This window comes from Physeter macrocephalus, chromosome 11, assembly GCF_002837175.3.
Source record: "Physeter macrocephalus isolate SW-GA chromosome 11, ASM283717v5, whole genome shotgun sequence".
Taxonomy (NCBI): Eukaryota; Metazoa; Chordata; class Mammalia; order Artiodactyla; family Physeteridae; genus Physeter; species Physeter macrocephalus.
In genome coordinates, this window is record NC_041224.1 from 171980983 (window position 1) to 172003689 (window position 22707).

At 53.8% G+C, this 22707-nt stretch overlaps 1 protein-coding gene and 1 long non-coding RNA gene across 2 annotated transcripts in view; one reads left to right on the forward strand and one right to left on the reverse strand.

Moving 5' to 3' along the window:
* PRIMA1 (proline rich membrane anchor 1) overlaps positions 1-22707 on the reverse strand; it is a 59863-nt gene that overhangs the window by 11100 nt on the left and 26056 nt on the right. The window contains 1 exon segment of the mRNA XM_007104678.4: positions 2923-3052. Coding sequence (XP_007104740.2) covers positions 2923-3052 — 130 coding nt within the window.
* On the forward strand, positions 85-15041 carry LOC129392570 (uncharacterized). The gene is made up of 3 exons (XR_008618737.1): positions 85-170; positions 2941-3403; positions 13324-15041. It is a non-coding gene; the product is annotated as an uncharacterized lncRNA (long non-coding RNA).

Genomic DNA, 22707 nt, shown 5'->3' on the forward strand with positions numbered 1-22707 from the left:
GGGGCACTTGCTCTCCGCTTACAGAGGTCACGGGGGAGCCGGGAGGGGCACCGGGCATAATTTCTGCTGCTTCTCCCCCAACCACGAGAGGTTGATCCACCTCCCCCAGGTCAAGCTGCCTTCCAGGAGGGTTCTGGGAGAACTGGCCTCTATTTCTACCCCCACTGGCCGTGAGTAGCAGCCCCTCCTGTCACTGATTATCTGTCTTCCTGCGCCAGGGACGTCCTCTCTAGACTGTGAGGGTCTGGACGGCAGAGGGCTGGGTCTTCACCCAGAGGAGGTTGCTCATCTTGGCGCTGGGGCAGAAAAGGGACTGTGCTCCATTTACTACGTGGGCCCGGGAGGCTGACACCTATGCAGCACCTCCTGGGCTCCTCTGTTTCTTGGGTTTGGCTAATGGGAGGCACCTTCAGGAGACCTGGGAGCCTGGAGAAAGGGTCGGGAGTTTTCTCCCCCGACCTGCTGTTTTGGGGCTGCATCTCCCGCAGTTCCAACCACAGGTCCTGCTGATTAGCCCTTCTTTCGAGTCTCCGGGCTCTCTAGGTTCCCCTTGTATTATTTCCGGTGTCCTAGGGGTGCTAAGAGCTCCCACCGCTTTTAGTCCTGAAACGCTTCACGAATTCCACCGCTCGGTGGACCTGCCCACACCCTCTGGAGGAAGCCCCGCCCACACCCTCGGAGGAGGCCCCGCCCACACCCCTGGGAGGAAGCCCCGCCCACTCTCCGGGAAGGAGTCCCAGCCACACCCTGGAAGGGATCCACTTAGCCGTCTGGGGTGAGTTGTGTGTCTTTCCAGGCGGCTGACAGACCCGGGAACCAAGAGCCCAGAGCGGAAGGAGACAGGAGGCCCGTCCGGTTGCTCCGAGGGGCGGTGAGGGCGGGGCCTCCACACACCTGTGAGGGCCGCCGCTCCGCCGAAACGAGGCCACAGCTGGCCGAAACGCCACAGTGCGGCGTTTCTGATAGGTTCAGAACGTCAGCTTCTGATAGGTTCGCCCTGCCCTCCTGCCCTTGGAGCAGGTAGCCCATTTCTTCAGGAGAGTTTGGGGCAGAGAGAGAGAGGCAGAAGCGACGCTGTATCTTTTGGAAGAGCCTGAGCTTATTAAAAAGATGGTGCAGCCTGTCTCTGGGGGAAGGAGGGTCCTTGAGGGGACTACTGCCCCGTTCTCTGGCAGTGCCCCAGGTGGATCTTGCACACTGTTGCCCCAGAACCTTCAGTAGCTCCCTGTGTCTACTGAATCACGGGCCAACAGCTCCGCCTGGTGGGACAGACGCCTCCCCCGTCGGGCTGGGGCTCCCTCCAGCCTCATCTGCCCGTCACGGGGGCTTCCTGGTGCCTGGTGCTTTTGTTCACACAGGTGCCTTTGCCTGGAACGCCTCCCCTGCTCTGCTTCTTAAAATCCTCCTCCCGCTGCAGCAGGCTCTCAGCTCAATGCTGTTACATCCCCACCAGAGTTCACATGACTTCTGCCTTTCCTGCCTGGTCACCAGGACACTCCCAGGCTGTTGGCCTGATGCAGCCCTTCACCCTGTGTGCCTGACCATATGCACGTTTTAAGACTTTTGACTTGATATTTTACTCTTTCTGCTTTTGAATTATTAAAGTGAAATCACACAGAACAACTGACTAAAAGGGTAAAGTTAAATAACTTTGGTCTTATGATTGCTCAGAATAGATCCTCTAACTTCGGGCCTTAGGGAATTGTTAAAAAACTTTATTAAAAACATATTAATAATCCCTATGGCCCGCTGGCGTTTTGCAACATTATTGTTTGTCTTTTGATTTTATCTTCCCTTAACATCCCCCAAGGCCAGGGAGGCCATTTTATTGGAGGAGGCTAAGAACTGGAAATCAAAGGACACAGCCAGAGCTACTGTATTGTAAGTGCAGGGGGTGTCACACCGTGGCCTACTCTGCCGTACTTAGGGCCCTGGACAGACCTCAAACCTCCTCAGGCCCCAACAATAACCATACTGAGCTGCACACTCCAACTCAAGTGAGATGGCAGTTAACAGAAATGACGGCGAGTGTTATTGAAAGATAATTTGCTGTTTGGATCATTCATGATCCTGCTGGAACACTCCTATTCATCCTTCAAAACCCAGCTGAGGTGGCACATTCACGGAAAACCTTCTCTGAGGCATCGCTACCTCTCCTCCCAAGAGAACCTCGCTCCCTCCTCTGTCAGCCTTCTTCCTCTGTCTTTGACTATGGAAACAGTGAAAGTTGGTGCAGTACTTGGTGAGCACGTACTGTACGCCAGGCACTGCACGCCAGGCACTGCAGAGTATACATATCACGCAGGCCATTCACAGAAGGCATCTCACCATTCCCCAGGGTGAGGCCGTTATTCTTTACCCCCATTTTACCAATAGGGAAACTGAGGGCCAGAGAGCTGATTTCCTCCTGGTCACACAGCTTGAACTGGAGTCTGGATTTAGATCGGACTCCGAAACCCAGTTCCCACTCCAAACCAGCATGGCACCCCCTCCAGCCGCTCCATCACCCACCCTGCAAGGGTTATTTCCATACTCCCAGGCCTGGAGAGAGCTCTTGACAGCAGGGCCTGCGACTTACGGATGGGGGAGCTTTATACTGCATCGAGCCTGACATATAATTGGCGCTCATCAAATGCTCGCTGAACCCCCTAAAATGACAGGGGCATAATATCTGAGATCAACTTTAAATACTTCAGCAAAGAAAAAGATACAAAGAAAAGGAAAGAGAGCAAATATTAGCCAAATCTTGATAACTGTTGAATCAGGGTGAAGGTAGATGGGCGTTCATTGTACATTCTTTCTGCTTCTTAAACGCTTAACAATTTTTATTATTTAGGAAAAAACAAAAACAGAATGGGGGTGGGCAGAGGACCCCTGAGCCCAGCTGGGGTCCCCTCTGGGCTCAGAGCTGGGTGCACTCACCTCTTTATGGCTTTGTAGCAAATGATGACAAGCACAGTGAGAAACACCAGGGAGGCACAACATACCGCGATGATGATCACCAGCCCCGACCACCAGCTTTCCTCAGTGGGACACGAGGTGGCGTTGGGAGCTGAAAGAGACGGGAGCAGCCTGAGTGTCCCCTGGATGAGTGGGCCCCAGCCGGCATCAGAGGTGGACCGTTGTGGGTGACACCAAGGCTGGTCTCACCGCCATCCATCACCCAGATGAAGGCTCTCCAACCTGTCCTGCTGTCCCCACCCCCCAACCCAGTGGCAGGTGACATCATGGTTGGCCTCCAGCCAGGCAACGTGCTCCGAGCTGGGGTTAAGCGCCGCACCCCGGGCCATCCGTCCTCCCTTGGCGTGAGCTAACTGACAGCAGGGTCGGGTTTAATTTCCCGTGAAAAACAACAGAACATCTCATTCTCTCAGCTGGGACATTAAACCTGCTTCCTCTGAAGGTGAGGGTGACGAGCAGGGCCCGCAGAGCACAATGGGTGGGGGAGAGAAAGGGAGGCCTGTCAACATCCGTTTCGTAAGCTAAGTTTTTGCAAGAGGCAGATCTTCTCCCTTCTTGGGTTTGGTCCGTGTGGTGGGTTTCCGCAGCTGTCTCAGCCTGCACAGGGTGGCCACAATTTGGAAAGCATATGACATGGGTGCTGCAGGGCACCCTTGTCATTACTCAGTCCGTGGGGTCCTTGGGGTGAACCTGTCCTCCCCCTTGGCATGAGCTGTGTGGGTGGACCCACACACAGGGGTAGATGAGGCTTGCAACAGAGCCGGTTTACTCTGCTCTGAGAAAAGCAGAGACAACACACAGCCTTATCCCGGAGGCTCTGGAAGACCTAGACCCAACTGGAAAGAATTGCCTGGAATTGCAAAAGGAATGGAAGTGAGGGAAAGAGAGAGAGAAAAAGGGAGAGGGAGGGAGGGAAAGAGACAGGGGGCTGGTAAGGGAGGACAGATGGACAGACAGACATACAGTCATTACTAGTTTGGGGCAGTTCTTCAAGACGTGAATCTATGCAAAAGAATCAAAACTATGCCCCAGACTTAATAATAGGCACCTCGAAGGGTACAACAGTGACAGATTTCCCAAAGGAAAATGACAGGGAATAGTGACAGGGAATAGTGACAGGGAATAGTGACAGATTTCCCAAAGGATACCATGGGTGGCTTCATTATTAAATTACTATTATTGATGATGTTGTTATTGTTATAATCCTCAAGGTGTAATTTACATATAGTGAAATGCACCCACCTTAAGTGTACCATCTGATCAGCTTTGACAGATGCGTCCACCAGTGTGAGCCAAACCTCTTATCATGACATAGAATATTTCCATCACCCCAGAAAGCTTCCCTGTGCCTCCTTCTAGTCAACCCCTACCCTGTTGGCAACCAGCAAAACCCTATTCTGCTTTCTAAAGTCACAGATTAGATTTGCTTGTTCTTGAAATTCACATAAATGGAATCATGCAGTGTGCATTTTTGTTTGCTTCCTTTGTATAGCAGTGGTTTTGTGATTCACCCACATCGTTGCCTATTTCAGTAATTGCTTCCTTTTATAGCTGAGATGTATTCCATTGTATGTATATACCGCAATTTGTTTATCCTGTTCACCTGCTGATGGACACCTAGGCTGTTTCCAGGTTTTGACTTTTGTGAACTAAGCTCCTGTAAACATTTGCGAACATGGTATAGACATACTTTCTTGATCTAGACGTGTGTTCCTATTTCTCTTGGATAAACAGCTAGGAGTGGAATCACTGGATCCTACGGTTTGTGTATGATTAACTTTGTAAGGAATTGCCATGCTGTTTTCCCCAAGTGCTTGTACTCTTGTATACTCCTGTTGGGAACAAGGAAAGATGGAGAGAAGGGAGTGGTTACAGGTTACCAAACTGTTATCAGATTGTGGCATTGTTGCACGTGGATTAGGAGGTCCAGGAAGCCTTTATGTGCTTCCCAGGGAACGGGTGCTAAAGCCCCATTAACAGACGCAAGGACCCCAGAGGTGGCGCTCAGATCCTCACAGAGACCAAGCAGATTCAGAAATGCATCCTAAGAAATGACTGGGACAAGGGTGTCACTGAGCCACGTGGCTGCTCTCAGCCCGGTGAAACCAGGCCTTTAGAAACTCCAGCAATGAAAAGACAAGAGAATATAGAATTCAAAAGGGGAATAAACTCTAGAATAAGGGAGAGGCAATTCCAAAGGATTCTCATTTTTCCCCAAGATGAACTTCTTCAGTGCTTTTTCTGTGAAATATCAAACACAAAATCCTTCCCCCTCATAGTTCATCTTGGGGTGCCTGTGGCTTCGCCGAGTCTCCCCAGGGTGACCGGGCACAGATATTCCTCACAACAGCGGTCGTTGCTGGAGACACGGGGTCCCGGCCCCAAATGGTTTGCATTTTCACTGCCAAGGGAAGCAATTTTGTTTTCTGTCGATTCTACCCGGACTATGACACCTCTGGGCAAGTGTCCAGGGCCAAGCCCGCAGCCCATGGGAACCCTCACACCAGCGGCCCACAATTTACCCAGCACTCCCATGGCCAGGGCATTCATCTACCAGGGTGCGGTCTCAGCCAGGGGCAGCATCCCTCCTGGGGGCATTTGGAAATCCGGGGGTGGGGGCTGTCTTTGGTCGCCTAGCAGCTATGGATGTTAACAACAGTGACCAGGATATTCCCATACCAGGTAGACTTGTCCCTCCAGAACGCCACCAGGGCCCCTGTTGAGGAAGTCCATCGACTTGAAACGGAAGAAAGGGTTGATCCTAAACTCCATTTGGGATTAGATGCCAAATTTCAGAGTGCCTCTCTTGATGTTCTTTTCTTTACATTCGCTGTTAATGAGGTGGGAATTTCCTTCTTGCTGACTTTTTTCAAACACAGTTGATAATGAAAGCAGGGCGGTTTGTTCTAGAGGTCCTTCTGCAGAGGGTCCCCCTCTAATATTCAGCAGCGTACTACTCACCACTTGCATGTGAGGAAACTACCCCAAGCAAAAATACCACCAGATATGAAAAGAGGGAGCTTCTGTGAAACAGTCCGAGGCAGAAATCTTGGATTTTGCCAAGAAAACAGCTATTGCGTTCAGAGACTGCATCCTTATTTATCCTTGCTTGACTCATTCTTTTTACATTAGAAAAGATCAGGGGATGTTGGGGTCTGAGGAGGCCTAGGAGGTGTCATTTCAGAAAAGAGAATAAATGCGGAGGCTCAGGATCAAGCAGCTTTCTCAGGGGCCGGGATTAGGACCCCGGGATCTTTAGGCTGCAGGCCAGGTCTGCCCCTGCCTGAACTTCCTTCTCACTGGGCGTGGCCAGTACTACTTTCCAGATGTGATAAGACCGTTTACCCTGTGGGCAGACTGATGGCTCATATTCGAGAAGACAGAATCATGAAGGTTCTCACTCATTCATTCATTTGTTCCTTCATCCACCAAACATTTACTAATCACCCTCTGTGCCTGGCACCGTGCTAAGAGCTGGGAGTACAAAGATGGATTAGATGTAAACTGTGCCCTTCCCGGGTCTCATGCCAGCTGCCCAAGACCTGATCACCTTGCTCAGGGAGCCAGCAGGCTCCAAGAGGAGAGGAGACACGGGACGTGCTGATGTGCAAGGTGAAGGTCATCTGTGGCCGAGGAGAGGAAGCCACTTGGCGCCAAGGTTCAAGGGGAGGGTGATGCCTTGTGAGAGGCAGGTGGTCAGGCGGAGGAGGAGGCTGAGGGCACCAGAGCGGCCTCAGTGAAGTCCCAGACACGAGGCTGCCGCAGAGCTGACTTCTCTGTCACTCCCCCTCGCTCCCCGCCAAGATGCTGCAAACACGACAGAAAGGCAGGAGCTGTCATGATATCTCAGGGGTCACGACACCCTCTCTCCTGGGACTCAGTGAGGCTTTGTCTGCTGTATTCATTAAACGCTCCTGATGCCTGTAAAGATAATGAGACTGGCAACCAGAGAGCGATTTAGAACAACACGGACTCAGTTTTGCTTTTTCAAAGTAGCTGCTGTCTTTTCAGTCAAGAAATGCATCGTTCAAAGCTTGTATTTGGGACTTCAGCTTCTGGCCAAGGTGGAGTAACAAGGCCCACAGTTGGCACCACTACCCGTCCCCTCCCAACATCTAAAAGATGTGCCAAAAGTACAAAACAATGGTTTCAAAACAATGGACATCAAGGCAACAAAAGGCAGCGAGGGACAAGAAACAAGGGAGGTGGGAGTTCCCTGGAGGCCTAGTGATTGGGATTCCGGGCTTTCATTGCTGTGGCCTGGGTTCAGTCCCTGGTCTGGGGAACTGAGATTCCACAGGCTGTGCAGCGCGCAGTCAAAAAACAAAACAAAACAAAACAAAAACAAAGAAGGTGAGCTGTACGGCTGCCCTAGCTTCCCGCCTGGAGACAGTTTCTGAATATCAGTCCTGGGAGGGAGATGCCGCCCAGGTCCAGCCCACTCAGAACGTCAAGGAAATGGGGCTGAGAGTAAGCGAGACGGATGAGGCCTCTCCCCAAGGGAACTTGCAGAAAAGCAGAGGGGAGCCACAGCACGCAAGTTAACTCCACCCACAGATAAATATTACAGATTACGGCAAGTGCTAGAAAAGAAACGGAGAAGAGGCCAAGATGCCCCCACCAGTGTCTGGAAAAGAAGCAGGTGGGGGCGGAGGGGTCGCTTTGGATGTCCCCATCTGAACGGTATCACGGGGGCTAAGCAGACCAAGGAGACTCCTGTTGGGGTGTGTGGACCTGCCTGAGGTCCGGGGTCACAGAGGACCTGCATGAGGTCAGCTGCTCTCCGGGACGAGCGCCCTTCCTGTATCCCTCACTGGGGTATTTGTGTCTATCAAGCGGGACGACAGAGACGGTGTTCTCGAGGTACCAGGAGTAGCACCATCATTTGCGCGGCACCAACTCTGAGGCCGCTCTTAGCCCCCCTTCTGCAGTGGGGACACACAGGCAGGGGCCTGCCAGGATTGGAACCAGGTGTGCCTTGTGACAACACTCATGGCCAGCTCAGCGCCGATTTACCTTCGACCTGGGACCTGCCACCTCCATCTCTTCTTCAGAGCCTGCTGTGCACTGGAGATGTTTGATTGACGGGAGGGGAACTGAGTGGGGCATGAATGAATCAAAGGAACAGCGAGTTGGGTGGAAACAACCTTCGTTTTGCAAGATATTTTTCAAGGATTGCTAGAAGGGAGTGAGAGCCATGTTCTTTGTTTTAACCTGACGTTTCCACTGTGAGATGGAGGCTGTGATTTATCCCTGGCTCGGCCTCTGGACCCGCGTGTGGCCACCTGCGGAGGCCAGCCCCACGCTCACGTGGCTCAGTGTTTCTTGAGCGCAGCCTGATTGCCAGGCCCTGCTGGCGACACCGCGGGCATGCAGTAGCCTCTAGGGCATCCTTAGACGTCTCTAACTTTCACAGTCCGGTGACTCATGCCCAGGCTACCCGAGTGGCTTCCCGACTGATGCCCAGGAGCTGGCCTCGGTCACGGCCAGGTGAGGAGGTGTGACCTGCACAGAGAGCTGCCACTCTGCTTCCTGCCCCTCGCCGCTCAGCTCCCAGCCCACTGGGCGGATCACAGCCACCGAGCGTGGGCTGCAGTGTCAAGGGTCCCCTGAGCTGCAGAGACCGGTCTCCTTTGAGGGGCTGATGTCTGTAAACATGCTTCCCAAACCACAGCGGACACGCTCAACCTTTGCTGTGGAAACGGAGGTCAGAAGCTGGCCCGGGCTTCACGACACGGCCAGGGACTCGTCACCCTTGGGTGTCAGGTGCTGCCCTGGGCTTTGGGAGCAGATGCGAAGGGGGCCACACAGCCCCGATCCCAGGGACAGTCTCGGGGCGCAGTGGGCCCTCAGGGTGGGTGGGCTCCGTTTCACTTCCACACCCTGCCGCCCACGTGGAGGGTCTTGAGGACTCTGTCCAGCACGCCTAGGAATCGCGCACACACTGCAAGTTGATGGAGTGTTTGAAGAGCCTTTAAGAGGATGTTTACTCTCGCCTTGCCTCTGCCTGCTCGCCTAAAACCCCTGTTGGTTTTATGTGGCTCAGGAGGACAGCAAGGGGTCCAGGAACTTTGCTAGTACATTTGTGTGGTGGCAACAGCCGGCCCCCAGACCCTTCAGACAGAGGAGGACACGAGGCCGGGAGGAGGGGAGGGGCAGACCTGGGCTTCCCGTCCTCCAGCCCTGCTTTATGTGCTGCCCCCGAGGACCGTGAAGGACCTGGATTCTCAGAAGTTCCTTCACGGGCTGACGGCCCTTTCCCTTCACTGCCTCGGGGTCCCCAGCCCCACCTCTGTGGGGCTGCTTGACACAGACCCCAAATCCGACGGCGACGGCCCCTCCCTCTCACGCCCCACACAGAGCCCATTGTCTCCGGGACACAAGGGACCAACTCAGGCTGCTGCTCTCCATTCACGGGCACAGGCCTCCACCGGGAGGTCTGTGCCAGGGGCGTCCCCCCCCCTGCCTGGGCCAGCTTGGGATGAGGCGCTCGCTCGTTTCCTACCGGCACGTTGCCAGCGTGTGTGGCCGGACTTTGAACCACAGATACAAGCTCAGACCTTGATGCTTTACACACGCCCTGCAATCCGCCCCTACTTCTGGAGAGAAAGGAGAAGGCTCCTTTGAGTCGCTCCCGATGAAAACTGAGCGCCGGCACCTCAGCTTGGGGGCTCCTTCCACCCTTCTCGGCCCCTGGGAATCTGGCTTTGGGTGCAGCACAGAGACCCCCCTTTTCCATAAGTCTTCCCCATTCCTCCCCCAGAGCCGAGGTTCCCACAGCAGGAAGCCCCAGGCTGCCCAGTGACAGCAGGCAGAAGGCGTGAATTCCCTGCTCCTGGGGGGCCTCAGCAGCTTGCCTTTTCCAGAACCCAGGGCCCCTCCCTCTCCACCCTGCAGGTTGGACACTGCAGCCTGAATGGGGGTCCCTGGCCTCCAGCCCAGGGCGGCCAGGGAGGGGCAGTGTTCCGGGGAAGCAGTGCTGTGCCGGGCCCGCGCGCAGGGCCATCTGTCTTGCCCACTACCCCTCCCGCAGTCCTATCGCTGGTCTCCACTGCCTTCCACACCCAGCCCGGGAGCCCCCTTCCTGTTCCTGCCAGCCGGGCTCTGGCGGCTGTTGCAGCTGAGCATTCCCTGGCTTTCGTCCGCTGTAGATGGACTTCGTTGGTCTACGGGAGCGCGGGAGGCCTTGGCCAGCCTCTGGTGAGGGGCTCTGCCAGAAGACAGGCTTCAGTTGGCCACCAGGACTCCAGAGGGGCTGGAGCCACAAGGGCCAGCCGGGCTGGACATCTCACTGGGCTTCACAGGGAGGGCTGCCCGGGGCCCCTGGTCCTCCCCTCGCTGCGCTACCAGCGGCCCCCCAGACATCCTCTCCGCCTCGGCTTCTTTTCCGCCACTGCTACGTGTGTGCAGCACCTCTCAAATCCCCACCTTCTGTGCTGGAAGCATCCATCGGTGCGCTGCCCCCTTCCTGTCCTGCCCTCCTCCCAGGCTCAGGCCCCAGCCTGGGGGTCAGCACGCCCTCTGCTCCGCAGCTAGGCCACCGGCGGGCGGCCAGTGTAGCTGAGTGCCCCGACCTCCTCTCCGCCTGCCTCTCCCTGACTCCTGGGGAGCCCTGTCTGGTTATCACTGTCACCAGGCCCCTCCTCCCCGGGGTACCTCCCCCAGTTCAGCACAGTGGCTCTTCAGAGGACCTGGAAGGATCTGGGGTTAAATTCCAGATTCCGACCCTGGGAAAATCATTTCATCTTTTAGATTTAATCTCAATTTAAATTCCACTGTAAATTGGGAGGAAACAACAGCACCTCCTCCGCGGGGCTGGTGCAAGGATTAAATGAGATATGAGAGCAGAGAGCTCGCAGCAGACACCCCTCAGCTGCCCCCACATCCTTCCCCTTCTCCCTCGCAGAACCCCAGTTCTCCTCCTGTGTCCCTGATCCCCTCTACAGGGCCCAGGCTCTGGGGAGGCGGGACCAGCCCAGGAGGTGGGTTTTCAGTGGTCTCAGCCAGGCCTGGTTGTTCCAGCCCTCTGCCCCTAATTGGGTCAGAGGTGGGCACGTCGTGCAGTTCTGGCCAATGACACGAGGGGAACAGTCTGCTGGGCGCTTCCAGAACTGTCTCCTTGCTGTTAGAGGCATGGAAACAGGCAGGCCTCTTTCCCTGTGGACACTGCCATGCCCTTCTTTACCACCAAGCAGAGCAGCTTTGGGGGCGCCGAGGGTGCCGGGGTGCAGGGTGGGTGGATTGCGATGCGAAGTAGGGTGGCCTCCAGGGGCAACTTTTGAGCAAAGACTGGGATTTGGTAAGGGAGTTCATCATGCAGGTACCTGAGGGAAGAGCCAAAGCAAAGGCCCTGGGGTCACTGCGGGCCTGGCATGTTGGCATGAAGTGGGCAAGGGGAGGACAGGAGGAGATGAGATGGCTCAGGGTCTGGAGGCCATGAGAGAGGTTTGGGCCTTTACACTGAGAAATGAGGTGCCATTGAGGGGTCTGGAGAGAGGGGTGGTGAGGTGTGACTAACACGTTGGCTCAATCACTCTGTGTTTAGAGTAGACTATAGACCGTGTGTGTGTGGGGGGGCAGGCGGGGGTGTGCCAGTGTGGGAAGCTGGGAGGATACTGCCGATATAGCCCAGGAGAGAGCTGACGGTGGCTCAGATGGGGCTCAGCAGTGGAGGTGGTGGGAAAAGGTAGATTCTGAATATGTCTGGAAGGTAGGGTTCACGAAAGCTTGGATGTGGGTGTGAGAGACGGAGAAGAGGTAAGGATGACTTGAAGGGTTTGGGGCTGAGCAAGCAGAAGGATGGAGCTGCCATCAGGGATGGGGAAAGCTGGGGCAGGACGGGCTTGCTGGGTGTGGAGGTCGGGAGTTAAGTCTAAAATTCCCGTCACACACCCAAGGGAGATGGCAACCCAGCAGCGGGATCTAGATTCTGAGTTCAGCAGCAAGGACTCTGCTGGAGGCATACATTTGGGAGCTGTCAGCACCCAGTCCTGAGAGGGGATGAGATCATCAAGTGAGGTTGTGTGGGCGGAGCGGAGAGGAGGGTCCAGGCCCGAGCCCTGGGGAGCTCCACGGGAAGAGGCCAAGGAACAGAGAAGGAGGCAGCAGAGGAGGCTGGGAGGAGAGGCCAGCAGGGACAGGGGCCAAGGCCATGTGGGGTCCTGTGGCCAAGTCAGAGCAGGACGTCAAGGAGGAGGGGGCAGTCCGCTGTGTCCGCTGCAGCTGACGGACAAACGCCACGAGGCTGAGAGCCAGCCGCTGAATGGAGCAACACGGCGGTCACCGCTGACCACCACACAGGTGGTTTTGCCGGAGCGCTGGAGGAAGCTTGACCGGGGCCATCTGGGGGTGGGGGTGGGGAGAGGAAATGGAAACAGCAAGTATGCACAGCTTTTTGGTGGAGTTGTGTTGCAAGAGGGAACAGCAGCATGGAGCCGTAGCTGGGGCGAGCAGTGTAGCAAGAGAAGGATTCTAAGATGGGAGATGCAGCGTGTGAGTGCTGGTGGGCGGGACCCAGGAGAGGGGGCGGCCTGTGCACAGGTGGCAGGAGCTGTGCTGTGGAGGAAAGGTGAGGGGGTGACAGGTGAGAGTCAGTGGAAGCTGCCTTCGGAGGGAGGCCAGGCCAGCACCAGGGCTGAGAGCGGGATGGGGGAGGGGGTGGGCATTCCGGGGGAGCAGAGAAGGTGATCTGGTTTTCTAGGAGGGCAGGTGGGTGACTGGTCTGGCTGGGGAAGGGAGGAGCTTGAAGGGCCAGTGATGTGAAGTGACATTTTGGTTGAGCCCTATAGGGTTGGGGAGAGGGGACAGCTCTATGGAAAGGTCCTGTCTGGGTTGGCCTAGGCTGCAAAGGAAAGAATGGGGAATGGGCGGCTGGTGTCCCAAGCCTCTGCTTCCCCACTGGTGATGGGACCACCCCGCTAAAGCCCTGGTGAGGGGCTCCGGGCCCTTCCATCTGTGAGGCCCGGCTGGATCCCTGAGCTCCACGAGATGCTCACTCCTCTGATTTATTTATTCCTGCCGGGCGCTCCGGGCATGGAGCCCAGCGTGGTGGCAGTGTGGCTGCTTATCGTAAAGGACACGGTTCTCAGGATTGGCTCCTGGGGCGGAGGGGCGGAATTAAGAAAAAACCCAATACATTATTAATAATTGTCTCCATCGTTCCCGTGCCTAATTAGGAAAGGAAAATTATGATTGGATTGAAGTGTCTATGGTGGGGGCAGCCTTGGTGTTTTCTGATGCCAGGGAGAGGCCTGGGTGGAGGCCGGGCAGGAGCTGAGAACAGCAGGCCGCTGCCTGGGGCAATTAATTTTGCCTCTGATGGCGACTGCAGAACACGTCTCCCCTTGTTCTTCGCCCAAACAGCCCTCTTTGTGAGGCTCCTCAAGACCGGGACTTGTACTCAGCAGCACTGCTGTCTTTCTGGAGCTGCAGCCCACACTTTCTCCGTGCCCTGCCCTGGGCACCCTCCCCAGATCTGCCGAGCCTTCGGTTCCCATCCAGGGCTGCAGATGCACTGCTGCCTGGAAGGGCTACGTTCAGCCAGCTTAGAACAGCGCAGCGCCGTCCAGAAGTGAGGAGACGGTGCCACAGGGGAAAGCTCTGGGGGACCACTTGAGCCTACCCTCATTGCCCCGACTCCTCATCATTCGAGGACAAATCCATTCACTCACTCAACACCTATCTGCTAAGAGCCTACGACATGCCGTGCACTGGGCTAGGTGCTGGGGAGAGGAGGGTCGGTGAAAACACACAGGGACGCTGCCCTTGTGGTACAGTCTGCTGAAGAATGGACACTGTGGGACTTCCCCGGTGGCGCATCGATTGGGAGTCCGCCTGCCAATGCAGGGGACACGGGTTCGAGCCCTGGTCCGGGAGGATCCCGCATGCCGCGGAGCGACTAAGCCCGTGCGCCACAACTACTGAAGCCTGCGGGCCTAGAGCCCTTGCTCCGCAACAAGAGAGGCCACGGCGATGAGAAGCCCGTGCACCGCAACGAAGAGTAGTCCCCTCTCGCCGCAACTAGAGGAAGCCTGCATGCAGCGACGAAGACCCAACGCAGCCAAAAATAAACACATAAATAAATAAAAATTAAAAAAAAAAAAAGAATGGACACTAATTCACTAACCACCAGCTAAATGCACATTTGATTCCTGCCCCACTGAGATACTGGGCATGTGCCTTAGGTACAAACAACAGGAAACTACAGAACAAAAAATAAGAATTCCCGGAACACGAAGACCCAACATAGGTTGACGGAGCACAACGGGGCTCCGCTTCGTGAGAGGCTCATGACCTTGGGACAGGAACATGCTCCCGATGGTTTATGTGAAATGCCCAGCAGAGCCCCAGCACCTAGTTATACTCAATACATGCTGGATAACTTTCTCCCTTTCCAGAGGGCACTCAGATGATGGGGTCTCATGACTGCCCAGTCAGGTAGAATCTGCTCGGTCCCAGCAGCCGCCATTACTGTGAAGAGGGCTTCAGGATCAACTCAGACCAAGGGTCAATAAACGCGGGCCCACAGGCCAAATCTGGCCCGCCACCTGCTTTTGTAAATAAAGTTTTATAGAAACACAGACACACGCCCGTTTGTTTACATATTGTCATGCCTGCTTTCTTGCTGCATCGGCAGAGTTGAGTAGCTGCAGCAGAGACTGTATGGCCTGCAAAGCCTAAGTTATTTACTCTCTGGCCTTTTACAGAATGAGTGTGTCCACCCCTCCCTAACTTCCGGTGGTCTTCACCTGAGATCCTCAGACAAGATTAGAAAATTGATCTGAGAGACCCCCTGGAATTATACCGCATATTTGCATTTTACAAGTAAACGTTCCATTCCTTCCATGTTATATTTTAGAAAGTCCCTTTACTCCAAATGTCACACCAGTGCCCTGGTGGGGAGGTGTCTAGACATGTGACACAGGGCTCTGTTCTGTCTGGGAGTTTTAACAGTGACAGTCTTGACTTGGCCACACCGCACCTGCTAAGTGGTCAGTTGCGGGGGGACGACATTCCCTGGAAGGCTGATGGGGAGCATGTACTGTGGTAATACGCTAGGAATCATCCGGGGCCCTGCTGCAGGGGCAAACAACAAAGGGCAGGGTTACCACCATAGCACGTTTGGTGGTTCTTCAAGTCAGGTCTAGGGCCCGTGAGTAGAGGTGGGGACTGGGGCAGATTTAGGACCGACATCCCCAGGAGCTGCCTACACTAACTGTCCTTAGGTGGAGCAGGCTGACTCCAAAGGCTGGGCCAACCCGCCACTTTGGCGTCAGGCTCCAAGACGCTTCTGGCTCCTGCTCTGATGAAAGGCTTAGCCTCAGCTTAGCAGTGGCACAGGCGGCTCTGTTCCATTCCTCCTCTGACAGTTCTAAGCGCACAGGAGAGCCTCTGGCCCCTCCTTCCTCCCACTGGCCCCTCTCATGGGTACATCTCGGGGTCTTTTTATTTGTTGGGCATTTGGACATCAGCTGCTGCAGCTGCCTTGCCCAGACTTGGCTGTGAAGGTGTGGGAGGTAAGGCGGGAGCTGCTTCCCACCTGCGCTGAGGTGCAGGGGGCGTGCAGCTACCTTGGCTTTCCTGGGCACCTGTACTTTCTTTAGAAGACTGCCTGGGGCTGCTGGAGTGGCCGAGCACAGGCACAGAACCTGGGGATTTACTTCCCCAAAGCCCAGAGACTCCTCAACCCATGACAGGTACCAGGTGGGACAGTCAGCCTTTGCCACCGGCTGGGGACAATGGTGAGACATCACCAAGCCTCCAGAGCCCCCTGTGGGGTCAGGCTCAGGCCTCCTGGACTCTCACTTGGCTTCCCCCCCGCCCTGTCCCCCCTCCTCTGTTGCCTTCCAGTCTCCCCTGGGAACGCCTCCTTTAAGAATCCTTGTCTCTGAGGACAGGTTCCACGTCAGGAGCCCTAGACTCGAGGTCACCATGGTACTGAAAGATCGTGGCCTGCCTTCTAAGGCCTCAAATAAATAAAATTACATCCCAACGAGATTCATGTGTGATTTCTATGTTCTGGAAGATTCCTTCCCAGAACCACCCTTTGCTAGTTCTCCGGACTGAGCCTAAGTTCTGTTTAAAAGGTCCCTGTTGGGTTAACCTAAGGATGATTTTTGTCCTGGATGCGACTACAAAGGGACAGTGACACAGCTGAAAAAGGTCACTGCTGCTCAGCTGGGGTTTGTTAAAAAAGGAAGAAACCTGCAGTGTCTGTAGCTTTGGGGCAAACCCATAGTATTAAGAAGAAAAGAAACCCATATGGATGGTCCATGGCTGTGCTCTGACAGAGCAGCCACTAGCCACATGTAACTGCCTAAATTTAATTAAATTAAGTTAAAAATTCAGTTTCTCACTTGTACTAGCCGTATTTTAAGTGCTCAGTAGTCACATGCAGCTAATGGCTACCATACTGGACAGCACAGAAACAGATCATTTACATCGTCGCAGGAAGTCTACTGGCTGGCACTTCCAGGTGTCCAGGGTGATGAGAGGTGCGATGTCCTGCTTCGCTTTCCAAAAAGGCAGCCAAGAGTAGTTTTCATACCTCGTGGAAAGCAAAATAAGACAGCCACACATATGACGACTGTGCTCTTTTCAAAGCCCCTTTTTCTTCAGATTCTTTTATTTCGTTCTCATTTCTCCTCCCCCACAAAGAGGCCAAGGCAGGAACTATGAACGTCGTTTTATAGGTAAGGAGACCGAGGGTTCCGGAGGACCAAAGAGGCAGAGTCACAGAGGAGTCAGAGCTCCCGGGCTGTAAGGCCTCCGCTGCCACTGCTGGGAGGTTCCAGGACAATGAGAGCAGTTGAGAGGCCCAACCAGGCAGCTCTCTGAGGAGCTGTAAGTGTGCTGGGGCGCAGCCTAGCACCCGCCCTTGGCAGCACCCTCAACAGCCATGTGGCTTGGTGAGTGGAACACGTGACCCAGAGTGGTCACTCTGTCTTTGAGATAATGAAGCAGAAGGCTGCCCAGTGGCTCTGCCCTCCGTGATGAGCAGCGGTGCAGTGGTTTCACTGCAGGGAAACGGGGCCAGGCCCACGAGAACCCCACCATCACACTCCCCGTGGACAACTTCCGCGACGCCGGCCTGTCTGAAGGATGGGGCAAGCCGACCCTGGGCGGAAGGTCTCAACTTGGCAGCTGGCTCCTGCCTGGGAATTCTGTTCTCTTTCTGGACAAGCAGCTCATTCTCAAGATCAAGGCCACACAACCTGGTGGTGTTGCTTGGAAAACCCTGGAACTTTTGAAAGTCACTTCATCAGTCTGGACTTCAAATGCCCAGATGCCAGATGGGAGTGGTGAGCTTGGCCTAGAGCTGGGTTCCTCAGCCTCGACACTGTTGACATTTTGGGCTGGATCATCCTTTGCTGTGAGGACTGTCCTGTGCGCTGGACACGCTAGCTGCCGGCCTCTACCCGCCGGATGCCAGAAGCATCCCTCGACCCAATGTTCCCCGGGGAACAAAATCTCCCGGTTGAAAACCAGGGGACTGGAAGGTCTCCAGGGCTGTTCCCTGGCCCCACCACGTGGTGCAGAGATGGATGCCTCCAATGCGGGCACGGCCAATAGTGCAGCCCTGACCCGCCTCCCAGAGTCCAGCACACCAGTCCCAGCCAACGGAAGGAGTTAGGCCTGATGGCCTCCCAGCTGGAACCTGAGATTCCAAGCCAACTGCCTCCACTACGACCCCCAGCTACCGAGAGGCTGCCCAGCGGAAATGCCGTAACAGCATCCAAGAAGAGGCGAAGGCTTTATTTTCCAAAGCATCCATAATTCTCTCTGCCAAGGCAGGATACAATGTGCCCTTGCCACCCACAGTCCAGTTCATTCTAAATCGGAGAACAAGGAGCCCATTCACTCTCGGGAGGGGCGGGGGGCAGGCCGACATCTCTTCCAGGAAACGGTAGCCTTTAGCCTTCCCTGATTGCCGGTGAGGGTGACGCAGAAACTTGGGAGTTGGGAATGGGCACTGCTCATGTTGTCTTGTTTTTTCTCTGGTGAAAGAAGGGGACAGAAACTAATGGACGTTCCTCCCTGACCCGCTAGGCAGAACTTTGTCATTTTTCCTGGGGAGAAGACTTAACAATAGTGGTTCTTCTCAGAAGCCACTGGACACCGTCCTTTTCTTAACTGGAGAGATGATACCACTCTCTTTTCAAACAGGACTCCCTTGAGAGTGGAAGGCACAGTGGAGCAGGGTGTCTCTGTCCCGTTCCGGGAAGAGCAACTCAAAGTCCGGGTGCAGGAGGCCACAGTCCAGGATGCATTAAATCCCACAAGGTGAACTAGGAACAACTTGCCCATCATACAAAGGTGCTGTGATCGCCACCTACACAAAGTCACGGCCGCCATCGCCTGCGTTCACACACGTCAGACCTCTAGACTGGGCCTGCCAGGCTGTTTCTGAGCCTTCACTAGTGTTTTGTGTTTGTTATCTATTGGCAGACAAGCAAATGCCTAAGGTTTCAGAAAATTTTATGGAGACTACTTTTATGTCTTAAAAATATTTCAAGGAGCTTAATACAGCTACAATGATAATCACAGCCCCTCCTTTGCTGAGTGCTTTTTAAGCCACATTGCATGCATGTGTATCATCTGATTGAGGTCTCCTGATCCATCAGGAGACACGGGTGTCACTATCCCCAATTACAGACGCTCAGGAGAGGTCACCGGAGAAGCCAGGATTCCAGGACCATCTGATGGCAAAGTCCGTCTTCTTTCTACCACATCCTATTGCCAACCAGGCAAAGACCACTGTTACTGGATTTTGGCGGCAGGGCGCCTTGGCCCGGCTGGAAGAACAGATTGGAACATTGCCGGGGGATGCCTCGACCTCAGACCCGTGGCTTCCATGGGGAGTGTCCCAGGCCACACTCCCAGCCTTCTCTAGCCCTTTACTCACTCCTCTTAAGGGTGAAGGGCAGGACTTACTCAACCGAAGATCCGTGAGACGTGCACAAGACCTGGGAACAAGATCATGCCCACCTTGGCCCCCAGGAGTGATGGAAAAGGGAAATGAAATTCTCAGCAAGGGAGAGATTGGGAGAAACTTTTTATACGACATTCAGGATAAATACTCCCCTCTTTAATTCCTTAGAGTCACAAGCTCCCTGGACACATTGTTCCAAAATCCAATGGCTGTTGAGCACCTCAAGAACACAGACACTGTCACCTGTTCTTTACTTTTCATGACAGCTGGCCACACAGGTCACCGTAACAACTGTCCTTTGACAGGGACATCAATGGGGCCTTGAAACAAGGGCTGCCTCATACAGACAGGGTGACACTTTAGGAGCCAGCTGTGTCCACCTGCTTCAGAAAACCCAAGGTACCACAAACAAATGCCATGGTAGCCACGGCCCTGGGCAGAGGCCGGCTCTGCCTCGGCCCCTTCACCTGAGAATGAGGTGGAGTCTCAAAAGCTCTTCCGATGCTGAGATTTCCTCAGTTCTACGGAATCTGAACTGTAAAATATGATCAATAACCCTGAAGGTTCTCAAGACATCCAGACGCTGGCCAGTGGAAGGAAATGGAGGCCTAAGGGTTAGCCCAGGTACCCAGTTTCCTTCCCCAGAGGCTACTGGAACCGATTTCTTATGTGTCCCTTGAGACAGCAGGTCTATTGTATTTATATATATTCCAAGTGAGAACACCACTTATGGACTGCATGTTTGTGTGCCTCCCCAAATCATATGTTAGAATCCTAACCCCCAAAGTGACAGTGTTAAAAGTTGGGGCCTCTGAGAGGTGATTAGGTCATGAGGGTGGAGCCCTCATGAACGGGATTAGTGCCCTTTTAAAAGAAACTGTAGAAAGATCTGTCGCCCCTTCTGCCATGTGAAGGCAGAGCAAGAAGGCACCTTCTATGAACCAGGAAAGGGGCTCTTACCAAACACCAAATCTACCAGCAACTTGATCTTGGACTTCCAGCCTCTGGAACTGTGAGAATTAAATTTCTGTTGTTTATAAACCACCCAGTCTATTCCATTATAGTAGCCAGAACAGACTAAGACAGCATCCTATACATACACCAGGGATGCTATTAGATATAATATATATTTCATTTAATATATTTTGGCAATGCTTTCATGTCAGTATGAACAGAGCTGCCTTTTTAAAAAAATTGCTGAATGGAGTGCCAAGGTATGGATATGCCACGATTTATCTAGCCAGTTCAGAAGAGGATTTTTTCAAATACAGGACCTCAACTCTTTGTCCTTTGCTGCCAAAATTAATTTGGTAGCAAAATCTGAGCTGTGGGGAAGTGGGTTTCTTTATGGTTGTGATTTGTCTCATTTAGCGTGAATATCCACATGTTTCACTGCAGGAATATTATTGGGTGCTGGACTGCCTGGAGGTGTTACTTAATCCATTGATATATGATATATATTGATATATGATACCGCTTTTGTAAAATCTGAAGCATTCTGATTTCCAAAACACAACCAGTTCCAAGTTTCAGATAAGGGATATGGAGCCTTTCCAGTACTTCTGTTAGACAGAGACGGTAAACCAGATGCCATGGGCTCCTGGGGCCTTGCCTCCTGTCCCCAAATCACCCTGAGGCCAACTCAGCATCTCCCGCCCCCAGCCCCCGGGGCCAACCCACAGGCAGTAATGAGGAATGAGCATTTACCAAAGATTCGAAGCACGGAAGGGATCACCAAGCTTAGCAAATAACAAAGACTCACTCCAGTCCCTCCAGGCCCCCTTGCCCCGCCCCCCCAAGTCCTTCCAGCCTCCTTCTCTCTACTTGTCTCCCCTCCCAACCCCACACTGCCTCAAACTGCCCTCGTCACCTCAAGGACTCCACTCTGAGCCTTATAGCTCACACTTCCATTCCACAGCACTGTGAGGTGCTGATTTTTAAGAGAACACCGAAATTGGGATTTTTAAAATGTGAACTATCTTTGATGGTTACATATTGTTTCTTTCTCTTTTTAAACACTGGGTGTGGCCCGTGAGGCCACGGCCCATCAGTGTGGTATCTGATATGGCTGCCATTCCCATCCTTCTGGGGGACAATGACCCAGGTGATGGCCTCAGTAACGGATCAGCTTTAAAGATTTATTCCTCTGGGAATAAAGGAAGGAAAGGAAGCTGTCATCTTGAAAAACAGAGAGAAAGTGAATGCAGCGTTCTTAGGTCCTGGGGCTGCAGGCGGCCTCTCCCATACCTGTCTCTCTCTCTCCATTCGCTCCCCAGAAGACGTATCCAGTCCCAGGGCTTCAAACACCAGCCAGGTGCCAGCCACTCCCATATTTACCGTTTTAGACCCAGCATCTTCCCTGAGCTCCTGACTCAGCATCTCCACTTAGGTGGTCCAGAGGCCAGCTTAGACTGTCCGTGTGCCAAACCCAACTCTTCACTTTTCACCCCTCAACCCCCTCCTTCTCCAATCATCCATTCGCCCAGCTGCTCAATTCAGAAACTGGGGGGTCTTTTCTGACATCCCCTCTCCCCTCACCGTTCCCTCCATTCAATGCAACAAAAGTCTCGTCATTTCTTCCTTCGAATTTGGCCTCCTGTCCCTTCCGCCCTCACCTGCCCTCTTGACAGCAGCCTCCTAACTGGTCTCTCCCTTCCCCCATCCATCCTCCACACAGCTGCCAGAATCTTCCTTGTAAATTGTAAATCCTTTGCCTAACTTTGCTCCCCGTTTTGGCCACGCAGGTTCAAACCCTTATAGGGAAGAATCTAGAAACTTTCCGGGCAGTGACAGAACTGCCAGAGCCAGCACAGAGTGGGATAACTTCCAAGGGGAGGATGGATAAGTTGTGGGATGTGCGTTTAAAAAAAAAAAAGCAAGAAAGGAATTAGTGGTATTATTCAATGGCTGCACCTCGGAGACAGCAGCACTTAATAAACATCAGCCACCAGCACGCTCACACTCCTATGGTCTCTACCGGAATGAGGAGAGGTAAACGTCAGAGCCGGAATCCCACAGGGCTTTAAGGGGACCGCAGAAGGCATCGTAGGGTTGAGAAAGGAGATAAACTGCTTTGCTGGTTATAAGGTCCAGAACGTTCTCAGAGAGGAGACAAAAATCTTTTGTGTATTTCTCACTGTAAAGGAATGTAGGATTCTGGCCTGGGGGTGGGGCCTGAGGGAGGGGGCTTTGCGCTGCAAATCAGCTGTGGCTATGGGCTGGGGTGACTCACCCCCCCCCTTGTGCACCCCTCAAGCTCTCCAAGTCTCTGAGGTGAGCTGGGCACTTCAGGGCACTGGGCTCTGCCTTGGTGGGAACAGGAGACCAGCGGAAATGGGGGACAAAGGGAATGAAAGGAACAAAAAGTGGGGAAACACTGAGGGAAACATTTAAAAATCTCAAAGGTAGGAGGACAAAATTGAGTAGGTCTTTAGAGCAAAGGATTCTGCCAGATTTGGGCCAAGAAATTGAGAGCATGTTGTGCGGTACCTAACTTGATGGAGATGCTCCTTGCTTCTAGGTGATGTAGGAGATGCTGCTGGGGTCCCCCATGGACCGCCGGGGCAGTCAGTGATTTGGAAGCATAAAAGGCTGCCCCCTTGCCTCACGGCTTCCTCGTTGGAGCTGCTCACATCCTGAGCTCCCTGTGGGCTCCCCTGAAACCATACCCTTGATTGGCTCCTTCCGTTTCGGGTCCCGTTTCCCTCACTTCCCTCCTGAGAACCCTCCTTCAATGATAACACACCTGAACCCAGCTCAGGCTCTGCCCCTAGGGCACCCGATATAAGACAAGATGACCAATGAAAGTCAAGAAA